Consider the following 22,197-nt stretch of genomic DNA (forward strand, 5'->3'; position numbering starts at 1 on the left):
TCTACATCAACATCCACAGGTCAAACCCCATTCTCCTTCACTGTGGTAAAATTAACGGTCGAAAACAAAGAACTTAAATACGATCTTGAGCGCCTGGAAAATCATTCCAGGAAAAACAATCTGAGGCTCCTAAATATCCCGGAAGCCCTTGAAGGATCGGATATAAAGAGGTTCGTGATTTCCCTGTTAACGGAAACCGTTTTTAAAAACTCGCCTAGTATAGATCTCTCACATGAGATCCACAGAGTACGCCGCAACCCTTTCAAGAGGAACCCCGGCAGACAAAGACCAAGGAAGATGCTGGTTAATTTTTTGTCATACTCTTAAGGAGTTAATTCTATCCTCTGCCCTCAAGGAAGGTACTATTACATCTACATCAACATCCACGGGTCAAACCCCATTCTCCTTCACTATAAGATCAGATGTCTCACATATCACCGCAACAAGACAGTGGGAGCTGAGGAAGAGGCTTGAGGATCTAAAAAGTATGGGGGCAAGAGCACAGTTGAGGTTTCCTGCATCATTACGTGTGATGTGGGATAATCCGATGCATTAGTTCCGCACGACTGAGGAGGCGGACGCATTCATAGCCAGAATCAAAACGGAGGCGAAGGGGAGAGAGGGGGATCATTGAAGCTATGGGGGGCTCTTTGACATCAAGGTTCCCTGATTCAACTAATTACATTCATGTTTTTTTTTTTAGGAAGCCCGAGGGAGTGGTGATCGAATAGGCTTAGCCTATTGGATGGGAGGGTTCCTCATGGGAGAAGGGGTCACAGGATGGGAGGGGTGTGGTGGTGGTGGGAGGATAGGGAGCACAAGCTAGGGAGCAGTGGATAAAATAGAAAAATATGCCTCGTCTCACTTGAAGCTTAGGAAGTCTTTGTTTAGTCAACACCAAGGGTCTGTAAGCAGATGACAGGAATACCCATAAAAGACAGTAAAGTCAACTTTATCTCTTGGAATATAAACGGGCTAAGATGTCCACGCAGACAAAGGCTGATACTGAAGTATTTAGAGATTTCCCCAGCTCAGGTTTGCCTTATACAAGAGACCCATTTGAGTTTTGTAGAATGTCGTTCAATATTTTCTAGAATTCCCTGGATAAAATGTTTTTGTTCCTCACAACAAATGATTAACAGCAGGGGTGTAATAATTCTGATAAAGCAAGGGGCTTCCTGTTCTATTAAATCAGTGCATACGGATCAGACAGGGAGGTGGATAGTGGCACAATTGGATTTTCGAGCGACAGAACTAGTCTGTGCTCCTTCTATGGTCCAAATGTTGATGACGCAACCTATATCTGTAAGCTTCAATCAAAATTAATTACTGCAACTCCACCTATGATAATAGGAGGAGATTTTAATGTCCTCTTTGACCCTTTAAAAGACAGGTCAAATCAGAACCACTTTATAGGGGCTCCTCGGATCAGCCGAGCAATGAAAAATCTGTTGGATGACTTAGACTTGGTGGATGTCTGGAGGGCAAAGAGGGGAGACCTCCAGGGGTTCACTTTTTATAGCAAAAAATATTGTCACTCATCCAGGATAGACTATATTTTAACAAACAGACATGTCCTGGGTAGTTTGACGGGGGTATTAGTACTGCCAAGTCACCTCTCGGATCACGCCGCAATATCATTCTCTTATCTTAGGCAGAGTAATACACTACAAACTAGATGGACGCTCAACAGAGCAAAGCTGTTAGACCCCAAAATTATACAGGCTACTAAATCATCCACCCTAGAATACTTTGTTCTCAATATTAGCTCCACAACTATGGATTTTGTCTGGGACGCCTTTACAGCCACCCTGAGGGGCAGACTGCATGGTCTTATCTGCTCTAAGAATTGGGCTGAAGCCCGGGAGTGAAGTAATATGGAGGGGAGAATCCTGCAATTAGAAATGTTAAGGAATTGACTCAGCCACGGGAGCCCAGGAAAGTTGGCAAAAGTCCAGGGAGAACTAGAGGGGGCCAGGCAGGAGTATAGGGGAAAATTGGACAAGAAATGCAGCGCGCAGTGGCTTATCAAGAACATGCAAATTTTTGAGTATGAAAAGAAGACCGGGGCTCTATTGGCCTGGAAAGCAAGAACTGATTGCTCCAAGAATAATATCAATGAGCCTATAATAAATAATAACGGGGATAAATCAAGGAGAGTAGAGGACATGCAGACTTGTCTCCTCTCCCTTTTTCGGATCTATACAGAGAGAACTTAGCCCCCTCCCTAGACCAAATACAAATTTGGTTAAGGGGTAAATCTTTGTCAACATTAACCAAAGCTAGCTGTAATCTCCTTGATGCCCCTATTACTTTAGAAGAGAATAAAAATCAAATGAAGAAATCTAAAAACAACAAAGCATCAGGATCAGACGCACTGCCGAATGAACTTTATAAACCCTTATCAGAAGAACTAATATCGGTATTGGGCACCCTGTTTAACTCAGTATATAGCTCAGCATGCCAGATCCCCACCTGGTAAGAGCCCATTAAAAGCAGACTCCTACTGTCCGGTCTCCCTGCTGAAAGCTCACTATAAGATCTTCATGGGTATTTTAACAAGGAGATTGACTACATTGGTCTCCAATCTGGTCAACATTGACCAGAAGGGCATTGTAACTGGGAGATACATCCAGGAGCAGACACAACTGCTGATAGGTAATATTGACTTGGCCGTAGTAAGATCAGATCCCTTTGCAGTAGTTGCCTTGGACGCGGCCAAGGTATTTGACAGGGTCTGCTGGGTGTATCTCTGGGAGGTACTTGGGACTATGGGCTTTGGCCCTATTTTCATTCCGACCCTGAGAAAATGTTATCAGGGAGCATCTGCAAGGATTCTATTGAATGGCATGCTAACCTCTAGCTTTAATATCCAGAGGGGAACAAGACAGGGGTGGCCTATCTCACCCCTGCTATTTAACATCTATAAGAGCCGTTTGCGCAGGCCATCATACTGGACGATCTAATTTATCCCTTTAAATCCCAGAATTATCAATGTAAGTTAGCCCTATATGTGGACGACGTAATATTATACACCAGTATACCCTAGGGCGACCATCCCGAGGGTTGAAGCTCTATTGGAAGAATTTGGCTCCTTCTCTGGCAATTTAGCTTACTCCTCCAAAACGGAGGTGATGTGTTGGAACATCGAACAAGGGAGGGCCCTACTAGCAAAGAGATAAAATACTTGGGTATCTATATAGTGAAAGAACTAGATAAAATCCCCCAGATAAATCTGAGTAAAATTACTAAAGAAATTGATCGGCTCCTCACTAAATTGACTTACCTGTTTAATGCAGGCACCTTGGTTTTTCCCAGCTCATGTATTTCTAAGATTCAAAGTAAAAACGGGAGCTTTATTTGGGGATATAAAAGAGTAAGGCTATCCTGGAAGAAGTTGAGGTGTAGGCTCACTAAAGGAGGGTTGGCTTTTCCGGACATTAGATGGTATTCTGTTGCATTCCAATTTAAAGGTATTCGGATGCTACTTTCCAAACCGGCGGATTCATCGTGGGGAAGAATGTTGGGTGAAATGGCTATGATGGAGGGCGGAGGAGGTGGAGGAGGCTTTTTATACAAGTTTGGGGCTCCAAGGTACTTTAAAAGAGTGCGTCTGAAGGTCCTTGGGGCCGCCCTGGAAACATGGCATTAAGTGAGATGTAGGTGGGGAATTGGCTATTATTCAGAATTCGCACCTATATGGGATTCCCCTGGGGCACCACTCTGCCTTCAAGATAGTCTGGCTGAACCTATTAGGAGAGCAGGCATAACCATCTGGTCTGACTCGGTCGACGCAGAAGGAATTCAGCCTTGGGAGTTACTAACAGACAAGATAGGCCCGGGTTTTCAAAGTTTAAGTATGTACAACTTAAATCTTGGTTTGAAGCAGGAAAGGGGGAAATAACTGGAGACTGGGATACAGAGATTTTTTCCAATCAGTACAGCCAAAAAAGAAAGACATTTCTATTTGGTATAAGAAGTCTCTAGATGCAGAATATTTGGATCTTCCACCATTGGAGATTTACTTGAGCCCTCTCTGACATTATTATATAAATTTATCAAACCAGCCAGACTAAAGAAAAATCATTTTTTTTTGTCACCAATCGACTTTACTAAACGCCAGCTAAGATAGCCAAGTTTGCCCTGTTGCCTACCCCAAAATGTCTTAGCTGTAAGGCACTCAGCGCTAATGACATCCCTATTTTCTACGAGTGTCCTGAATTAAGTGCCTTCTGGAAGGGGGTGGGAGACACTCTCCGTGGCATCTTTAAAGTAAACATTGAGGTCAAACTATCATTGGTATTTTTGGGAAACGACGGCATATCTACTCCGAACCTATTACAGATTCATAGTGGGTTGCTTCTATACCTGGTGCTAATTGTCTGGAGAGCAATATGTATGAAGTGGGAAGATCCCCATCCTCCGAAGAGAGAAGATTGGCTTAAAGCCAAATTTGCTATGGCTCGCCTAGACCAGGACAGAACTGATGCTAGCTCCATAAACATCTGGCAGCCAGGACAAAAAAAATGATTTATAGCATATTGATAGTTTTTTTAGAGCAGTGTGGCTTAACTAAAACTATATTGTCCGTTAGAAATAAGATCGATATTCCAATTCCCTTAGATGCAGTACGTTTAGCTATTAAATCATTTAAGCTACTTAAATATCCAGGTCCAGAAGGTATCCCGGCTGATTTGTATAAAGAATTTGCTCCTTACCTATTTTCGCATTTATTCAAACTATTTACTCATTTTAGCATGTAAGGGCAACTTTAGGAACCTTTACTGAAGCTTTGATTATAGTCCTTCCAAAATCTGATTAAGATCCCTTCATTGTTTCAAATTATCGCCCTATTTCTTTGATTAATCAAGATTGTGAACTTTATGCAAAGATCCTTGCTACTTGGTTGGCTACTGTGCTTCCTCCCATCGTACATATTGACCAATCTGGTTTTATGAAAAACAGACATTCAGTGAATAATGTAAGGTTATTATTTCATGCAATTGAAGTTGGATTATCATGTCTTCATCCAGCTGGTGTCCTGGCATTAGATGAGGAAAAGGCTTTTGGCAAAGTACATTGGCAGTATCTTTTCCGTACCTTGAATGCATTTAATTTGGGCACCTCATTTATTCTTATGATTTTATCGCTATATTCTTGTCAGTCGCCCAGCTTTTTATTAATGGTCAGATATCTAATACATTTTTACTTTTCAGGGGTACTAGACAAGGGTGCCCATTATCATCTTTGCTTTATATTCTTGCTATTGAACCTTTACGAATTGCCATTAGAAATTCTATGGAAGTCAAAGGGCTCATTATAAATAATTTTCTATTAAAACGTCAGCTTATGCTGATGATGTACTTCTATATATTGGTGATCCGGCATCTTCCATTTCTCCATTATTAAAAACACGTATTCTCAGTTTTCGGGATATACGCTAAATATGAATAAAACAGTTTTTCTTCCTCTAAATGTTCATTTTTTACCTGATATGCTTCCAAACAAAGAAATTATCTGGGCAAAAGACAAAATCAAACACTTTGGTATATTATTTTTATATACCATAAAACGGTTGATTTCTTTAAAATGTAATTTAGTTTTTTAAAATATTAAAAACAAATTTCAAAACTGGTCTGCACTACATTTACCTTGGTGGGGAAAAATGTATGCTGTTAAAATGGTTTTCGCTCAAATTTTTTTATCTTCTTTTTATTATACCCACACAGTTTCCTCTTGAGTTCTATAAAAATATGGATACATTTGGAAGAGCAAATCTCCTTGTTTAAGTTATAAGAAACTAAGACTGGCTAGAGCAATGGTGGTTTCGGTTTACCAGATTTTTTAAATTATCATAAAGCTTTCCTTTGAAAACAAATTGGGGAGAGGATGTGGCCTAACAGATAGGGCGGTCTTGGCAATGACGCTCAACATCCTATCATTTTGGGCAAATCACTTAATCTCCCCGTGCCTAACATAAAAAAATGAATGTGTCCTTATGTAACGTATCTGTTGCTCATGTAAAGCGCTCTGATACCTGATACCTTTGGGTCAAGTTTGCGCTATATAAAACTCAGAGAAAAAACAAAGCAGGTTATGGTTTCAGTCTACAGCACTTAGTTATCCACCTGCTTGGCTCCATATTGAACAACATTTGATAGCACCACTTCCTCTGCCTGCATTGTTCACTATGTTTTGCTCCAGAGATCAGTAATATTGAAGTCTACAAAATTAATATTACAAGATTTTGATTACATTTTCCAATCTCTTATGTCACTTACAGTACATTCCTCATTATGGTGTAATCCTATGTTTAAACTAACTCACAATCAAAAAATGTGCAACTCATGGATTAAGGCGGGTATTTTCTATTTAAAAGACATTGATCATAACAATGCATTTTTAACCTTTGATGAATTTCAAAAACAATTTTAGTTAAAGTCTTCAGATAGCTATAAATATGAACTTTTATGTAATTCAATACTTAACTCCTTTCCAAATAATGTTCCTTGCAATGGCAATCTGATGTGTCCCTGTACATTCAATCTATTGCATCCACCGCTCACTTTGTGTCACCCTTTTTAAAAATAAATAATAGTTGTGCAGGGGATAATATCAGCTTTTTAGCCTCTTTTTGGAAAAAGAGTTCTATTTATCATTTACCCTAGATATTTGGAGGAACATGTGCCCGAATAATATCTCTGGATGGCTGCCCGTTTCCCTATAGCAAACTAATTCATTTGTACTATTCAATTGCCTGTGGAGTCCTTTAAGGTTATTTCAGGCAAAACCTTTGAATTTGTCTAATTGTTGGAATTGTTTTTTTCATACTGGATCATTGAGACACATGCTTTATGAATGTCCTGTTGTTGGACAGTTTTGGAAAGACATTTGGAATATTGTGACCAAAATATTGAATATCACAGATCATTTTTCCTATGCTACAATAATTTGTAAGTCAGTCTCACTTCCAACAAAATTGTCTGATCTTAGTAGCAAACCTCCTGATTTTTGAATTTCTGCAGCTTTGAAATCCATTAGTGCCAATTGAAAAAATGCTTCATTACTGTCAATTCAAGAGGAGACAATTTGTCTCTTACAGGTGTTACCCATAATGCTTCCAATTATCACTTATTTTGAAGAGCAATTGATGATTATATAGCTTTACAGCTATAATTAGTCTTATTGCTGTTGATTAAATGTTGCATGCATAATATCTATTAGTTAAAGTCGAAAAGCTATAAATATGAGTTAATATGGTAATGATAATATTGATCAACATTCTTTACTTTTTGTTTCTTTTCATTTTTTTCCTTCTTTTTTGTTACAGGATTCCAATAGTATTTGATTGGTACTTAATTGTCTCTATAACGCTAATGTTGACATATTTGGATAAATCAGTTGTCAACAGGATGTGAATTCACTTGTACCTTTTTTCTGTGCTCTTTTCTGTATAGTCTGTTCTCCTCTTTATCAGAAATTCGATAAAATATTTTGAACAACAACACGGATAATGACGTGTAAAGGCCTAATTTAGATATAAAGACTTAATCATTACAAATGTGTGGATGAAGAATTACAAGGAATCTAGGGTGGTGACAGGGTGAAAGGGCTGCCACTGACAAAGTTTGAGACGTCACTGCTGGTGTTTGCTGAAAGACGACATAAAGTGCTTAGAGGACAGTTAGCTATCACGGTTGTTAGTGTGATTTTCCTGTCTTAATATTCTCAATATTATGATGGCAAGTTAGTAAAATGCTTTTTGTGGTGCCATAAATCACTCCTGATATGACAAGATTACAACACTATAGGAATGTAAGACACAGGAAATCCTTCACAGTAAACATTAACAGATGCAATCACTCACTGTGCATGGCTATGTGCTGAGGTCTTTTTGGTCCTTAGGGTAATTCTTTTCCTAAGTAGGTGCTTAGGCCAAAGTTTGGCGTTTGACGTGAAATGGGCGATTCTTCCTCCGCCACGAGTGGTTCTTGCATTTTTTTTCCTTGAGATTGTGCTGTAGGTCTAAAATCAGCTTCCTTCTCTTCCGTGTGCTCTTGTTCCTTCCGGTTATATAACAGACACTGACAACTATCACTGTGTTTTACTGTTGTAGGCATCTCACAGCTGGTGCACGAGGGTGACATTGCCATCCACCCAGGCCGCAGTGCCCTCGTATGTCCAGACAACAGCTGCTTCTGGCCTAAATCCAGTGATGGGACTGTCCCTGTACCCTACACCCTCAGTCCCACTTACAGTAAGTTCACTTTTATATCAAGGCCCAGCTTTGACTTGAACTGAAACCTTTCCAGCTTGCTTCCCCTTATGTCATCCTCTCCTTTCCTCTGCTGTCCCTCAGGTGCTGAAGATGTGGCTGCCATTACAGATGCAATGAGTGAGTTTGCAACAGTGACCTGCATCCGCTTTGTGACCCAAACGGTGGAAACAAATTACCTGCAGATCATTCCTGATAGTGGGTAAGAGCACATGACTCCCTGAGGACTGACCCTACGCTCACCATCAGACCAGAGAGGGCTCCATCAGATAGACTCATTACTTCTAGAACTTTCCAGTGAATGGGTAAGAGCACAGGACATCCTAAGGACTGACCCTACATTCAGCATCACACCAGACTGGGCTCAATCACGTAGGCTCGCTGTTACCAGCCATGTTTCCTGAGTGTAACAAGACAAGGTGAATTAACGTGCATGATCTACAGATCACATGGTAGAGAAATATATCCCCACACAGCATAGTTAAGAAGCTTAGAATGGGGCAAAAGTTAGTGGTGCAAAAATATTTACATTCACCGGTGTAGTCTTGCAAATTTGAAAAAAGTCTCCCTCAGAGATGAAAGGTGGTTGTTGTTCAACTTCATGCCCAATGTGTTTTCACTAAAGCTAAACGTCAAGGGGGAGAGCTAGCCTCAGGAAATCCCTTTACCTCTAGGTTACTTAGGGCTGCTGTTCCCAAATGAATGATGCCACTAAAACTGAGATCTTCAAATTGGTAAACCAGACTTGTGGTCTCTCACTGGTTGCCTAGGGCCAGATGTAGGAAAAGCGTATTTACCGATTCATAAATACCGAATTTTACAGATTCGGTATTTATGAATCGGTAAATATGAAGGAGGGAGATTTAGGAAGATTCGGTAATTGAATTACCGAATCTGTAAAAATCGGTATTTACCGAATCGGTAGATATCGATTCGGTATTGCCCATTAATTCCTATGGGCCTTGAAGCCCATAGGAATCAATGGGCAATACCGAATCGGTATTTACCGATTTGGTAAATACCGATTTTTGCAAGGGTGCAGGGGGTGTCACTTTGACACCCTCTAGCACCCCGAATACAGGCATGTGTGCCATGTGGCACACAGACATGCCCTAGGGGCATGTCTGTCTGTCACATGGCATAGGTGTGCATGCACACATGTGCATGCACACCTGGATTCGGTATTTTACCACCCAATTGGATTGGGTGGTAAAATACCGAATCTGTAAGAGTCCCACCTACATCTTGCAGTTACCGAATCGGTAAAAATACCGATTCGGTATTTTACCGATTCGGTAAATTTACTGATTCGGTAAAATAGGGCCCTACATGCCAATTCTTAAATACCGGTCGGTAACGGCTGAAATCGGCCATTACCAACCGGTATTTTGGCTCCTACATCTGGCCCCTAGTTCCTTTCATACACCATCAAATCCAGCAGAATCAGCTCACAATCTGGGAGTGAATTTCAGTTCCAATGTATCTTTTATTTTTCACTTTTCAAAACTAATATGCACTAGATATTGTATGTTGAAAGTAGTCCGAAGTTTGCTCTCCTTCTGCCTTTTAACTCCTAGAAAATCTTGGTCCAGTCCTTGATATTAAGTAAACCGGATTTTTGGAACCGTGTCTAATGCGGTCTTCCTGCGCTTCTGATCCACAAGTTTCAAGTATTTCAAAACGCAGCAACACAATTGATTTACAATGCACCTAATGGGGACTCTATATTGATATGTAGATCTTCAAGCTGTATGGATGTTTAGTTTAGAATAATATGTCTATACTCTATATCCTTTTAGGTCAATATAAAAAACAACATGATAACGTAGTACAACACCCTAAATGAGCAATGACCTTTCGTCAGCTGAAAGCCGGCAGTCAGTGACTATCATTGAACTGCTGACTACCACTTAGTGACCCTCTATGGTTTTTGTTGCCTCGGGAATGACCATCCATGTTCTGTGGGCTCTCACTGAGATATCCCCCGGGGTTGTGTTCTCTACTTGTGAGACCTTCCATGGGTCCATCATGACCATCTTTGGGTTGCAAACTCACCGTGAAAGACCCCACATGCGTGATGGATTTTAAATGATAGACCGTACATGGGCTGTGGGCTCTCAGTGAGAGATGGTCCTCCATAGGGTGTGAGCGCTCATCAAAGGACTGCCCGTGGTCAGTGGAGGGTTAGTGACAGACCCTCTACTGAGATATGACCCTCAAGGAATGGAAACTATCAGTGGGAGACGCCCCTTTATTGGCAGTAGAATTTGAGTGAAAAACTTTCTATGGGCCGTGAACTCTCAGTGAAAGACTTTGTATGGGCAGAAGACTCTCAGTGAAAGACTTTCCATGGGCAGAAGACTCTCAGTGACAGGCTTTCCATGGGCAGTTGACTCTCAGTGAAAGACTTTGTATGGGCAGAAGACTCTCAGTGAAAGTCTTTCCATGGGCAGAAGACTCTCAGAGAAAGACTTTGTATGGGCAGAAGACTCTCAGTGAAAGTCTTTCCATGGGCAGAAGACTCTCAGTGAAAGACTTTGTATGGGCAGAAGAATCTCAGTGAAAGACTTTGTATGGGCAGAAGACTCTCAGAGAAAGACTTTGTAATGGCAGGAGACTCTCAGTGAAAGACTTTGTATGGGCAGAAGACTCTCAGTGAAAGACCTTGTATGGGCAGAAGACTCTCAGTGAAAGACTTTGTATGGGCAGAAGACTCTCAGTGAAAGACTTTGCATGGGCAGAAGACTCCCAGTGAAAAACTTTGCATGGGCAGAAGACTCTCAGTAAAAGACTTTCCATGGGCAGATGACTCTCAGTGAAAGACTTTGTATGGGCAGAAGATTCTCAGTGAAAGACTTTGTATGAGCAGAAGAATCTCATTGAAAGACTTTCCATGGGCAGAAGACTCTCAGTGAAAGACTTTGTATGGGCAGAAGACTCTCAGTGAAAGACTTTGTATGGGCAGAAGACTCTCAGTGAAAGACTTTGTATGGGCCGTGGACTCTCAGTGAAAGACTTTGTATGGGCAGAAGACTCTCAGTGAAAGACTTTGCATGGGCAGAAGACTCCCAGTGAAAAACTTTGCATGGGCAGAAGACTCTCAGTAAAAGACTTTCCATGGGCAGAAGACTCTCAGTGAAAGACTTTGTATGGGCAGAAGATTCTCAGTGAAAGACTTTGTATGAGCAGAAGAATCCCATTGAAAGACTTTCCATGGGCAGAAGACTCTCAGTGAAAGACTTTGTATGGGCAGAAGATTCTCAGTGAAAGACTTTGTATGGGCAGAAGACTCTCAGTGAAAGACTTTGTATGGGCCGTGGACTCTCAGTGAAAGACTTTGTATGGGCAGAAGACTCTCAGTGAAAGACTTTGCATGGGCAGAAGACTCCCAGTGAAAAACTTTGCATGGGCAGAAGACTCTCAGTAAAAGACTTTCCATGGGCAGAAGACTCTCAATGAAAGACTTTGTATGGGCAGAAGACTCTCAGTGAAAGACTTTGTATGGGCAGAAGACTCTCAGTGAAAGACTTTGTATGGGCAGAAGACTCTCAATGAAAGGCTTTGTATGGGCAGAAGACTCACAGTGAAAGACTTTGTATGGGCAGAAGACTCTCAGTGAAAAACTTTGTATGGGCAGAAGACTCTCAGTGAAAGACTTTATATGCGCAGAAGACTCTCAGTGAAAGACTTTATATGCGCAGAAGACTCTTAGTGAAAGATTTTGTATGGGCAGAAGACTCTCAGTGAAATTCATTAAATGGGCAGTGGACTCTCAGTGAAAGACTTTCCATCGGCAGTGGACTGTCAGTGAAAGGCTTTCCATGGACAGAAGACTCTCAGTGAAATACTTTAAATGGGAAGTAGACTCTCAGTGAAATTCTTTAAATGGGCCATGGACTCTCATTGAAAGATTTTCCATGGACAGTGGACTCAAAGTGAAATTTTTTAAATGGGCAGTGGACTCTCAGTGACAGGCTTTCACTGTGATGTGGGTTTAGTGGTGGGCCTTTCATGGAGTTTCACCTCTCTGTGAGAAATAATTCCAAATGGGTTTGACCTCTCAGTGACAGTATATCGCAAGGGTCCGTTCACTCTGTGTGACAGATCTGCAGTTCCATGTATTCCCATCTACTGTTTTAGCCTCTCAGTGCTGGGCACCACTGGACTATAAATAGCTTAGAGGTTCTGATGGCTGGATCCTGTGTGCTTCGTTCATTCCCTATAGGTTCTGATGGCTAGATCCTGTATGCAATGTTCATTCCCTAGTGTTGTGATAGCTGGATCCTTTATAATTTGTTAATTGCCAAGAGGTTCTGATGGCTGAATCCTGTGTGCTTTGTTCATTCCCAGAGATTTGATGGCTGGATCTTGTGAGCTTTTTTCATTCCCCAGAGGTGCTGATGTCTGGATCCTTTATGCTTTGTACATTCCGTAGAGGTTCTGATGGCTGAACTCGGTAAACTTTGTTCATTCCCTCGTGTTGTGATGGGATCCCTCCACTGGGTTCTCCATGGCTCTGTCTATGGGTTCCTATCAATTTCTTAGCATGGCGTGTTTTTTTGTCCGTGAATCACGTGTCCCTCAAATATAATCAGCACCATTACACCACATTACAGATTTTATACGTTTTTTTAGCATCGTGATAGCCTCACTGAAGCTGTTACTCCCTAGCTGAAAGAAGTCATCCTGGACAAATCTGTGAGTGGCCACTGTTTTTACAGTTGTTTAAAAAAAACTGTTAAGATATTATTAAGATTTCTGGGACAGTGAGTGGTTACTGGGCAGTATCAATGGTTGGTACCTACTGTGCCCCATCATTTACCGCTGGTGTCCCAGGGCCACAGGTCCCTTTGCACCACAACTGAATTACTAAGTTTCTCCTGTTGTACTTGTGACTGGTTAAGAGCAGCAAGGCTGAGTAGCCAAGGTTTGCTCCAAGAGGAGGTTGAGGGTTTGGAACTCACAGTACAATAAAAGTGATTGTACACGATTAACAAAAAATACAGTAAAAGGGCTAGTTTGTTAATTTTGAATGGGAATTGTATTTGCACACAGGAAAGCAAGGGAGTTAACATAGAGAACGCATAAAACACAGAAGATCTTAGCTGCTCATGTGTAGAAAAGTCAGCCCATATCGCACCCGATGCCCAGGCTGCTGTTGCAGGGCGACTCTTCGTTCCCATCATAAATAATTATCAAATGAAGAGACGGGCACTGGAAGTAGGAAAACAAGAACAGAGTTTATTACTCATGAGGAGAGCATGTCATTTGGGACACTCGCATAGTGTCTTCGGGAGGTGCTCTAACAAGTTTCTCTGAGGCTTCGTCTTTTATACACAGGTTTATGGCACACACATCCTTCATTACAATCAAGACATTGTGAAGTGTGAAGATATTCCAAGACGTGGCTACAGTAGGGGCCCTTATCCTCCATACAATAGGAGGGGGCTGTCACGCAGCTGAGGGTTCTGCTGATTCCTTTGGAATGTGTGCGCCTGATCGAATCTCAGGGGGTGGGGTGGTCATGATCAATAGTGGCTACTTTCAAGAGAGGCGAGTGCATACAGTAGTGGGCAATAAACTGTATCCTCAGGCTAAGGGATGACCAGCGGTCCATGTGGACAATTAGGTTCAGAGGAAGAGGTCATCAAAAGGAGGGGTATTCATGGAGGGAAAGGAGGTGTTGGTCAGGCGCGGGGTGTGATTCTCAGAGGCAGAGTTATAGGGGAGGGCTCATGACTTGTGCATGTGAGAGCGGGGGGGGCGGTCAGGGTGCATGGGGGAAGCTTGCAGGGTCAGGGAAGTGTGCCGATGATCGATCGTGAACTAGGAGACCATGATACCTAAAATGGCTGTCGTGTACGTGTGTGCATGGGTCTATGCTAGCGGGATGACACAGTCAGTGTTTTAGCGATATCCGTTCTGCTTACAACAAGGGGTACAGTGAACACAAAATGAACGCCGCTTATGTACATACACATTGCCATTTTCAACACATGTGGCCAAGATACAGCAAGCAATACCCTAGCATGCTTCTAGTGCAGTGCAGTTTGAGCCCTTGCAAAGTGTTATCCTATCGGGGATGTTATGCTGTCCTCTGCTATGGCCAGGGATGGGTCTTCACACTTTCAATAGGGTGCTGTATGTAATCCTCCTGCTCAGAGGAGCAAAGGTGCTAAGACTAAGTGCTACAGTGCATTAGCCTGACTTTGACGTGTCTGATGTTTGACTGGTCAAGTCTCTCTATTTGATGCCCATCACAACACAAGGCAGGAGGGGGTCCCAGGGCCTTTTGCTGGGCAAAAACGTTCTTCCTGGAGGAAAAGAGATATACTTTATATTCTAGGTCCACCCATAGATCCAAGAGGTCTAAATGCAAAGATTCCAGAGGAAGAAACAAGTACACAAGTGATAAAGGCATCCTGAAGGGACTCATCATTTTAGGACAGCACTCTCAATACATATGCTTTCTGAGCTGCAGAACACACATGTAACATGCCACACACAACCAGATCACTGACTGCTTTGGAGTATGGATCCCAGTGATGGGGACTGAGCAGATTTACCCATGTGCAGCTGGTAGATCTGTCCCCCCAGGCAGACAAAACTCACAAATTCAATTCAATTCATGATATTTACAGAGCCCACAGCTACCTCCAGGGAGGTGTTCAAGGCGCTAGCGGAAAGCTCATGAAAGTGATGGGAGAACAGTAAGATTACACAACCATAAGAGAAGTTATCAAAAAGAAAGGTTTTGAGATTGAGTATGAAGACTGATTCCGAAGGGCTACAGCGCAGACTGATGTGGAGTCTACTGGGAGGAAATATCACTGGGTAGGCCAGAAAAGAACCAGACTGGTGCAGGATGACACATCTTTCCTTTGGATGCAACATCTTTCATCACAACCTAGCCTGCCCATTGTCTTTTCCTAGAACCCCTCATCCCTTGCAGATAGTTACAGTCAGAAAGGAGACACACAGGCAGATCCCTCGTATGTAGTAAGATTGTAATATTCTTTCTCTAAATGTGCCAGTGTAGTAATCTATGGTTCTCCCTGGACCATCTTCTCTCCTAGGTGCTGGTCATACATCGGGAAGACAGGTGGAGGTCAGGAGGTATCTCTTCCCGGGGGATGTCTGTCGAAAGGAACCATCCAGCATGAGCTGCAGCACTCCCTGGGCTTCTACCACGAGCAGAGCCGCAGCGACCGAGACAACTATGTGACCATCGTGACGGAGAACATCTCGCCCGGTCAGTGTCACCCCAGGGCTCCACTTACCACAGAGAGGGTAAACTGAGTGCAACTCAGATTCCTGATGGGCACACCTTGGCACTGATTTAGACACCCGATTGGTTCAGCTTAGGTTTGATCACAGATACCCGCCAACGCACACGTTCTGCAAATCTGATCCTTGGTCACGGTGATCAATATTTGTTACTGTCATAATCGGATGTATGACATTACAACGCATGCTTTTACATCGCATGCTTTTACAACGCATAGTGCTTTGGGGCACTGGATAGTGAATAGTTTAATTTACTATTCCAACTCCAGTCCCCGTGGATAGTAGGGAAGGTGTTGGACAGTAAATTAAACCTATTCCCTATCCCCCAGCGCAATGCGTTGTAATGGTTTGCGTTGTAAAAGTTGCGTCGTAAAGGCACTGCGTGGTAAAAGTTGAATTGTAAAGGTTGTATACCATCACAATCTGGTGTCCTTTTCACGAACGGTGCCACAGCTGAGGGCATTAACTGGACCACATAAAAATTGTTGGCACAGGATAAATTATGACCTGTGTTTAAAATGCATTTTCCTGAAATCGATAATGAGGATCAGAGATTGCTACCTGCAGTGCCCGCTTCGGAGACACGGGGTCCAGATTTACACAGAAGTGTTCAGCTGAAGTTGCTGCGCTGCATCGTGTGAATCAAATACTATGATGTGTCGCTCATCTGATGTGTCCCAGCGCAGGAGGCAGACTTTAGGCTGACATGCACCAACACAGAGACCCTTGGGCCATAGGCCAGAATGTTTGCATTGTCTGACACCTAGTTTTTGTGCTGAAAAGGGTCCCTTTCAATACAAAAATGATGGTTTGAGACTTGTCTCACTTTGTGTGCTGAACAATGCAGCAAAGTGGGAAAAACAAGAAGAAATGAAAATATTTCACCCCGTTAAACTTGCCTTGAGGGGCACAGCATTTTAGCCCAAATCCCAGTTTCCCATGTTTTGTAGATATGGATTTTTGTCAAAACCTATGGGTGAAGGCATAGTAACACTTGTGCAACACCTATAGAACATACCACTTAATGCAAAGTAATGCAAGGTAGCGCAAAGCATAACTTTATGTTACAATTCAATGCAAATCGAGATTTGCTTTGGATTGTAAATCCCACCTGAACACTTTAATTTGGGTTTGAATTAGAAAAGTAACATAAACCCGACACAAAGCATGCGTTCTTACGTGGGCCCGGAGCTGGTTGGGATGTACAGCGCCTTGAGCACCACTCTTTCATACTCCCATATCTCACATACAAATAATGGTGTTTCTTCCTACAGTTTTTTCATCCTCCGATTGCATGGTTTCTCAAAAAGCCTCTTCTGTATTCCCAAAACTGCATGAAAAACTCCCCTCTCCCTTTCATTTTAATTCGAATGACTATCTCCTTGTTTTTCATACTATGCATGTCTCCACTCTCTGAGCACAGCCTACTTTACTTTACAATCATGTTTGCCTTAATCTTTACAATTGCATTTCTGTGAAAGTCCTCATTTTCTTCCAAAGTTTCAATGAAATCACCTCTTCCTTGAAAGTCAAACCTGCAAACTAATAATTCCTAATCTCCTCTCTCAGGCATTAATCCCACAAATCATCTCCATGAACTCGCATACTTGATCCACTTCCCAAATGATCACCACAAACCCCAAATAATGTACTCTTCCTCAAAGAAACTGGAGTAAATGCATGGAATGGTTTTCTTGAGAGCACAAGATTTATCCCAATAACCAACAACCACTGGATTAACCACTAAACCTTGGGTGCCTGGAGCAGTGTGCTCCGGTGCCTTGTCAAGGATAGTAAGCGCTATATAAATGCAACTACAATACAGTACAATACAATCTAAGGTGAAGGGTGCACCCTGGAGATGGATCACGTTATGAGGCAAAAAAGTTTTCATAAGGAAAAAACATGATGATTTTCCCTTCAGAAGGACAACAGTGAGCTATCTCTAAACCTGGCTGAAACTCCAGTGCGTCCCTCCCGGATGTATGTAGGCGCTGGTATTTATTTAGTATGATTCTCGCTTGGGAGCAAGATGGTGCACCTCATTAAATAGGATTTAAATTTAGAATTATACAACTTCTTATCACATGCTGAAGCTATTAAGTGATTAACCTCAAATCACATGCTTTTCAATCTTATGCCAGGGTCCAGATTTGATCCCCCCGCCCCCCATATTCCAAATTCGACAGCTTTGCCATTAGACTACTCCTAACCCCTGCAATGGCACATGGGAGCACTGCCCCCTAGGGAGCTGGGACCTTCTCTTTATTGGAATGTGCCATATCAGACTCAGTCCTCACTAACTCATCTGTACCGTCTGCTCATCTCAACAGACAGCATCGGCAACTTTAACAAAGAGAACACCAACAACCTTGGCCTGGAGTACGACTACGCCTCCGTGATGCACTATGGGATGTAAGTCTCCGATGCTCAGCTAAGAAGAGATTTTATGTTTACAACTTTGATGAAAGGCTATTATATATAGACAGTGACCCTGATTTAGATTTTGGCAGACAGGGTACTCCTTTGCAAACATGACAAATTACCCTCTCCGCCAAACCCTAGGACCACCCGCCTCATTTAAAGATGGGCAGACCGTAAGTATCTTGTTGATAGACCTCCTATTGGCTCTGTTGATTAAATATTTCCTCTGATAGACCGATGGAGTAGGATTGATGCTCTGTATGTGAAGGGGGTACGGAATGATGGTTGTGTCGGTGTACATGATTGGTTAGGATTGATGCTCTGTATGTGAAGCGGGTACGGAATGATGGCTGGGTTGGTGTATATGGGCACCAGAGTGTGGAACTGCAATAGATGATGAAGGTAAGAAAGTGAAGTTGAATTATGGCTGTGTCACTGAACTTGTTCCCATAGAGTTGAATGTCCACATGTGAGGATGGGCAGGTGAACGTTGTCTGAATTGGTCAACAACTTGGTTTACAGTGGAAGATCCATTGTTGATGAATCGCATGAGGATTGGTACCTCAGTACTAAAGCCAGCCTCTGTCACAAGAGGAAATGTCATGAGGCTACAATGGAGAAATTTTTCAAATCAGTGCTTTTTGGGATCTGAGATGCTGAGTATGAGTGAGGGCGGTACAGGGAGCGTGTGTTGCCTACATGGATTTGAGGCTCATGAAAATGAGAACTGAGAAGTTTCAGACTGAGCTGGGCAGGATCTGCATGGGGATAGTTCTAGAACAACATTGAGATTGAGTTTAGATATGAATTGAATTAAGCAAACACCAAATATTTGACCCTCACCTGTCCCCACCTGGACTCGCTGTACAGTTCTATGGGTTAATAATGCGTTATAATGGTGCATAAACGGTGGGATTTACCCGTGAGGTCTTCCTTTCCCTAGGTATGCTTTCACTACCAAATCTGGACAGCCGACCATCGTCCCAAAGCCAAATCCTAACACAGTCATCGGACAGAGATATGGGCTTAGCAACCTGGATGTTTCCAAAATCAACGCCCTGTACCAGTGTGGTAAGGAGTGAAAGCCTGCAGATAGATACTGAAATGTCATAGCAGACACAGCATCTTTTCCTCGTAGGCAGTAATATTATCTTTTGTAATGATTCCAGCTCAACTTACACCAATATCATGGGACAATTGTATTTTTCTGGTTTATTTGTAGAGCACCCCCTCTGAACTTAATTATTGTGTTTAGGCACCAGTGTCCCTAACTAACGAATATAAAATACCATACATGTAAGTGCTGCAAAAAGAGAACACAAGAGGAATGTTGTAAGGCTTTCCTAATGGTAAGCGGAGTATTTCTTTTCTTAATATCCAGGTGCAGGCAGTACATTCAAAATCTTTGGGCCGATGAGTAAGAATCTGCAGTTTCCCTTTCCCTGAATGTTAGTACTTCCAGCATTGAGAAGAGATAAGCCACAGGGCCGTGGGTTACATGAGGGAACATGTCTAATAATTTACTCCCACAAACAGGTTGATGCTGTTCCCTTGATGCACTTGAGACAACAACTGCTTAGTTGAAGATAATGACCTTTTGGATGGGTGCCACTGACATCTAGCCTGCCGATAAGATAATGACCTTTGGATAGGGGTTTTGGATGGGTACCATTGTAGTCTAGCCTGCTGATAAGATAATGACCTTTGGATAGGGGTTTTGTTTGGAACTGAATTTTGGTTTGGGCTGGAGTCTAGCCTGTTGATATGATAATGACGTTTTGATAGGGCTCTTGGATGGGTACCACTGAAATCTAGTCTGCTCATATGCGATGATATATACTTAGTTTTAAAACAAGTTGGGCCGTCATGTCTCGTACATGTTGCATCTCAGCAGTTTTATTTTTGGAAGCCAACTCAGAAAGGAATTGGCATAATCTGGGTTTGAATCAGTCAGTGTACCAGATAGGATTTTGTGATATTTGTTTTGGATGTAGGGCAATGTATGTTTCAGTTGTCTTAGGCTGAATACATTTGAATGCTCTATAGAGCTGATGTGAGCCTCAAAGTTCAATTCGGTATCCCAGATGACCCTCAGATTTTTAGCTTTCTTAATCAAGGTGGATGGGCTCTCAAATACCTCCGGGGGCTAAGCGTTATTCAGAAGTCTGTGTCTTGAGCCTATGCAGAGCATTTCAGATTTGCTCCATTTAACTCTGCCCACTTTTAACCATCCCCATGTTCTATGGGACCAACGCGTGCACGTAGATCTGTATGTCATCAGCAAATAAGCATTATTTGAGGTATCTGGCGCTAATGGTAGGAAATAGCAGCTTGAAAAATAAGAGAGGGAGAAAGGGTGTACCCTTGGGTACTCCACATTCAACCTTCCCCTCTGACGACTTGAAGAACTCTAGTCTGACATTTTGTGTCTATCGGACCCATTTTAGAGCTGTATCTGACCCAATAGCCACTGTTCCCCACTGATCATGCAAATAGGGATGTACGACGGTACGATGCATGGTTTTACCACGCGTTTTTTACAAGACGCGTTGAAAGGGTACTGCGGAGTAAAATCCACGTGGTAAAGGATGTTCCCCTGCAAATAGATCTAACAATATTAGCCAACAGAAAGATGTTTCACCATCATCAGCTTTGGCAAGCATCTAGAACTGTCCTATTGCCCTGCTGAGAACTAAAACCTGCTACAGATAGTCACTCTCTGTTCTTCCTGCTGTTAGGATGAAATCTCAGCATTTTTCTCCTGATGAGATCCCAGTATGTATCCCCTGGCTGAATTCCAGCCTTTGTCTCATCCTGTAGCGATTTCAGCATTTATCCTCTGATAGGATCTCAGCACTTGCTCCCAGTAGGACCCCAGCATCTTTTCCCAGAGTGGTTCCCAGCATTTGTCTTATGACATGATGCCAGCATGTATCTTCTGATGGGATCCCAGTGTTTGTCCCCTAATAGGATCCCAGCATTTGTAACTTATTGGCCTGGCAATTATTGGCCCCTGGAATCCTGAATTGCATTGCCTCAGTGAGTTCTTGCATGTATCCCCTGAATGGATTCCAGCATTTATCCCCTCATTCGAGACCAGAATGTATCCCCTCATTAGATTCAAACATTTATCCCATAACTGGATTCCAGCATTTATCCTGATTTGATTGCAACATTTATCCCAGTCTTATATTCCAGCATTTATCCCCTCATTCGATACCAGAATGTAACCCCTCATTAGATCCCAACATTTATCCCATTACTGGATTCTAGCATTTATCCTGACTAGATTCCAGCATTTATCCCCTGATTGAATTCCAGCATTTAGCTGCTGATTGGGTTCCAGCATTTATCCCCGTCTTATATTCCAGGCTTTATCCCCTGATTCGATACTAGAATGTATCCCGATTAGATTCCAACATTTATCCCATAACTGGATTCCAGCATTAATCTGCTGATTGGAATCCAACATTTATCCCCGTCTTATATTCCAACATTTATCCCTATCTTATATTCCAGCATTTATCCCTTCATTCGATACCAGAATGTATCCCCTGATTAGATCCCAACATTCATCCTATAACTGTATTCTAGCATGTATCCTGACTGGATTTCAGCATTTATCCCCTAATTGGATTCCAGCATTTAGCCGGGGTTTGGATTCCAGCTTTTTTCCCTTAATTGGATTCCAGTATTTATCCCCTGACTGGATCCCAGCATTTATCCCCTGACTGGATTCCAGCATTTATCCAGTGATTGGATTCCAGTATTTATCCCCTGAACTGATCCCAGCATTTATCTCCTGACTGGATTCCAGCATTTAGCCGTGGTTTGGATTCCAGCATTTTTCCATTGATTAGATTCCAGTATTTATCTCCTGACTGGATCCCAGCATTTATCCCCTGACTGGATTCCAGCATTTATCCAGTGATTAGATTCCAGCATTTATCGCCTTATTAGATTCCAGCGTTTATCCCCTGATTGGATTCCAGTATTTATCCCCTGAACTGATCCCAGCATTCACCTCCTGACTGGATCCCAGCATTTATCCCCTAAGTGGATTCCAGCATTTATCCCTTGACTGGATGCCTGCATTTATCCTGACTGGATTCCATCATTTATAACCTGATTGGATTCCAGCAGTTATCCTCTTATTAGATTCCAGCATTTATCCCCTGACTGGATTCCACTATTTATCCACTGACTAGATC

At 42.4% G+C, this 22,197-nt stretch overlaps 1 protein-coding gene across 1 annotated transcript in view; it reads left to right on the forward strand.

The window, feature by feature from the left end:
* Positions 1-22,197, forward strand: part of LOC144827865 (embryonic protein UVS.2-like) — a 94,276-nt gene that overhangs the window by 58,542 nt on the left and 13,537 nt on the right. The window contains exons 4-8 of the mRNA XM_078686030.1: positions 8,117-8,257; positions 8,360-8,477; positions 15,352-15,527; positions 17,896-17,977; positions 18,930-19,057. Of these exons, the coding sequence (XP_078542156.1) occupies positions 8,117-8,257; positions 8,360-8,477; positions 15,352-15,527; positions 17,896-17,977; positions 18,930-19,057 (645 nt within the window). The remainder of the gene's footprint in view (positions 1-8,116; positions 8,258-8,359; positions 8,478-15,351; positions 15,528-17,895; positions 17,978-18,929; positions 19,058-22,197) is intronic.

The sequence above is a fragment of the Lissotriton helveticus genome, chromosome 4_1 (genome assembly GCF_964261635.1).
Source record: "Lissotriton helveticus chromosome 4_1, aLisHel1.1, whole genome shotgun sequence".
NCBI classification, from domain to species: Eukaryota; Metazoa; Chordata; class Amphibia; order Caudata; family Salamandridae; genus Lissotriton; species Lissotriton helveticus.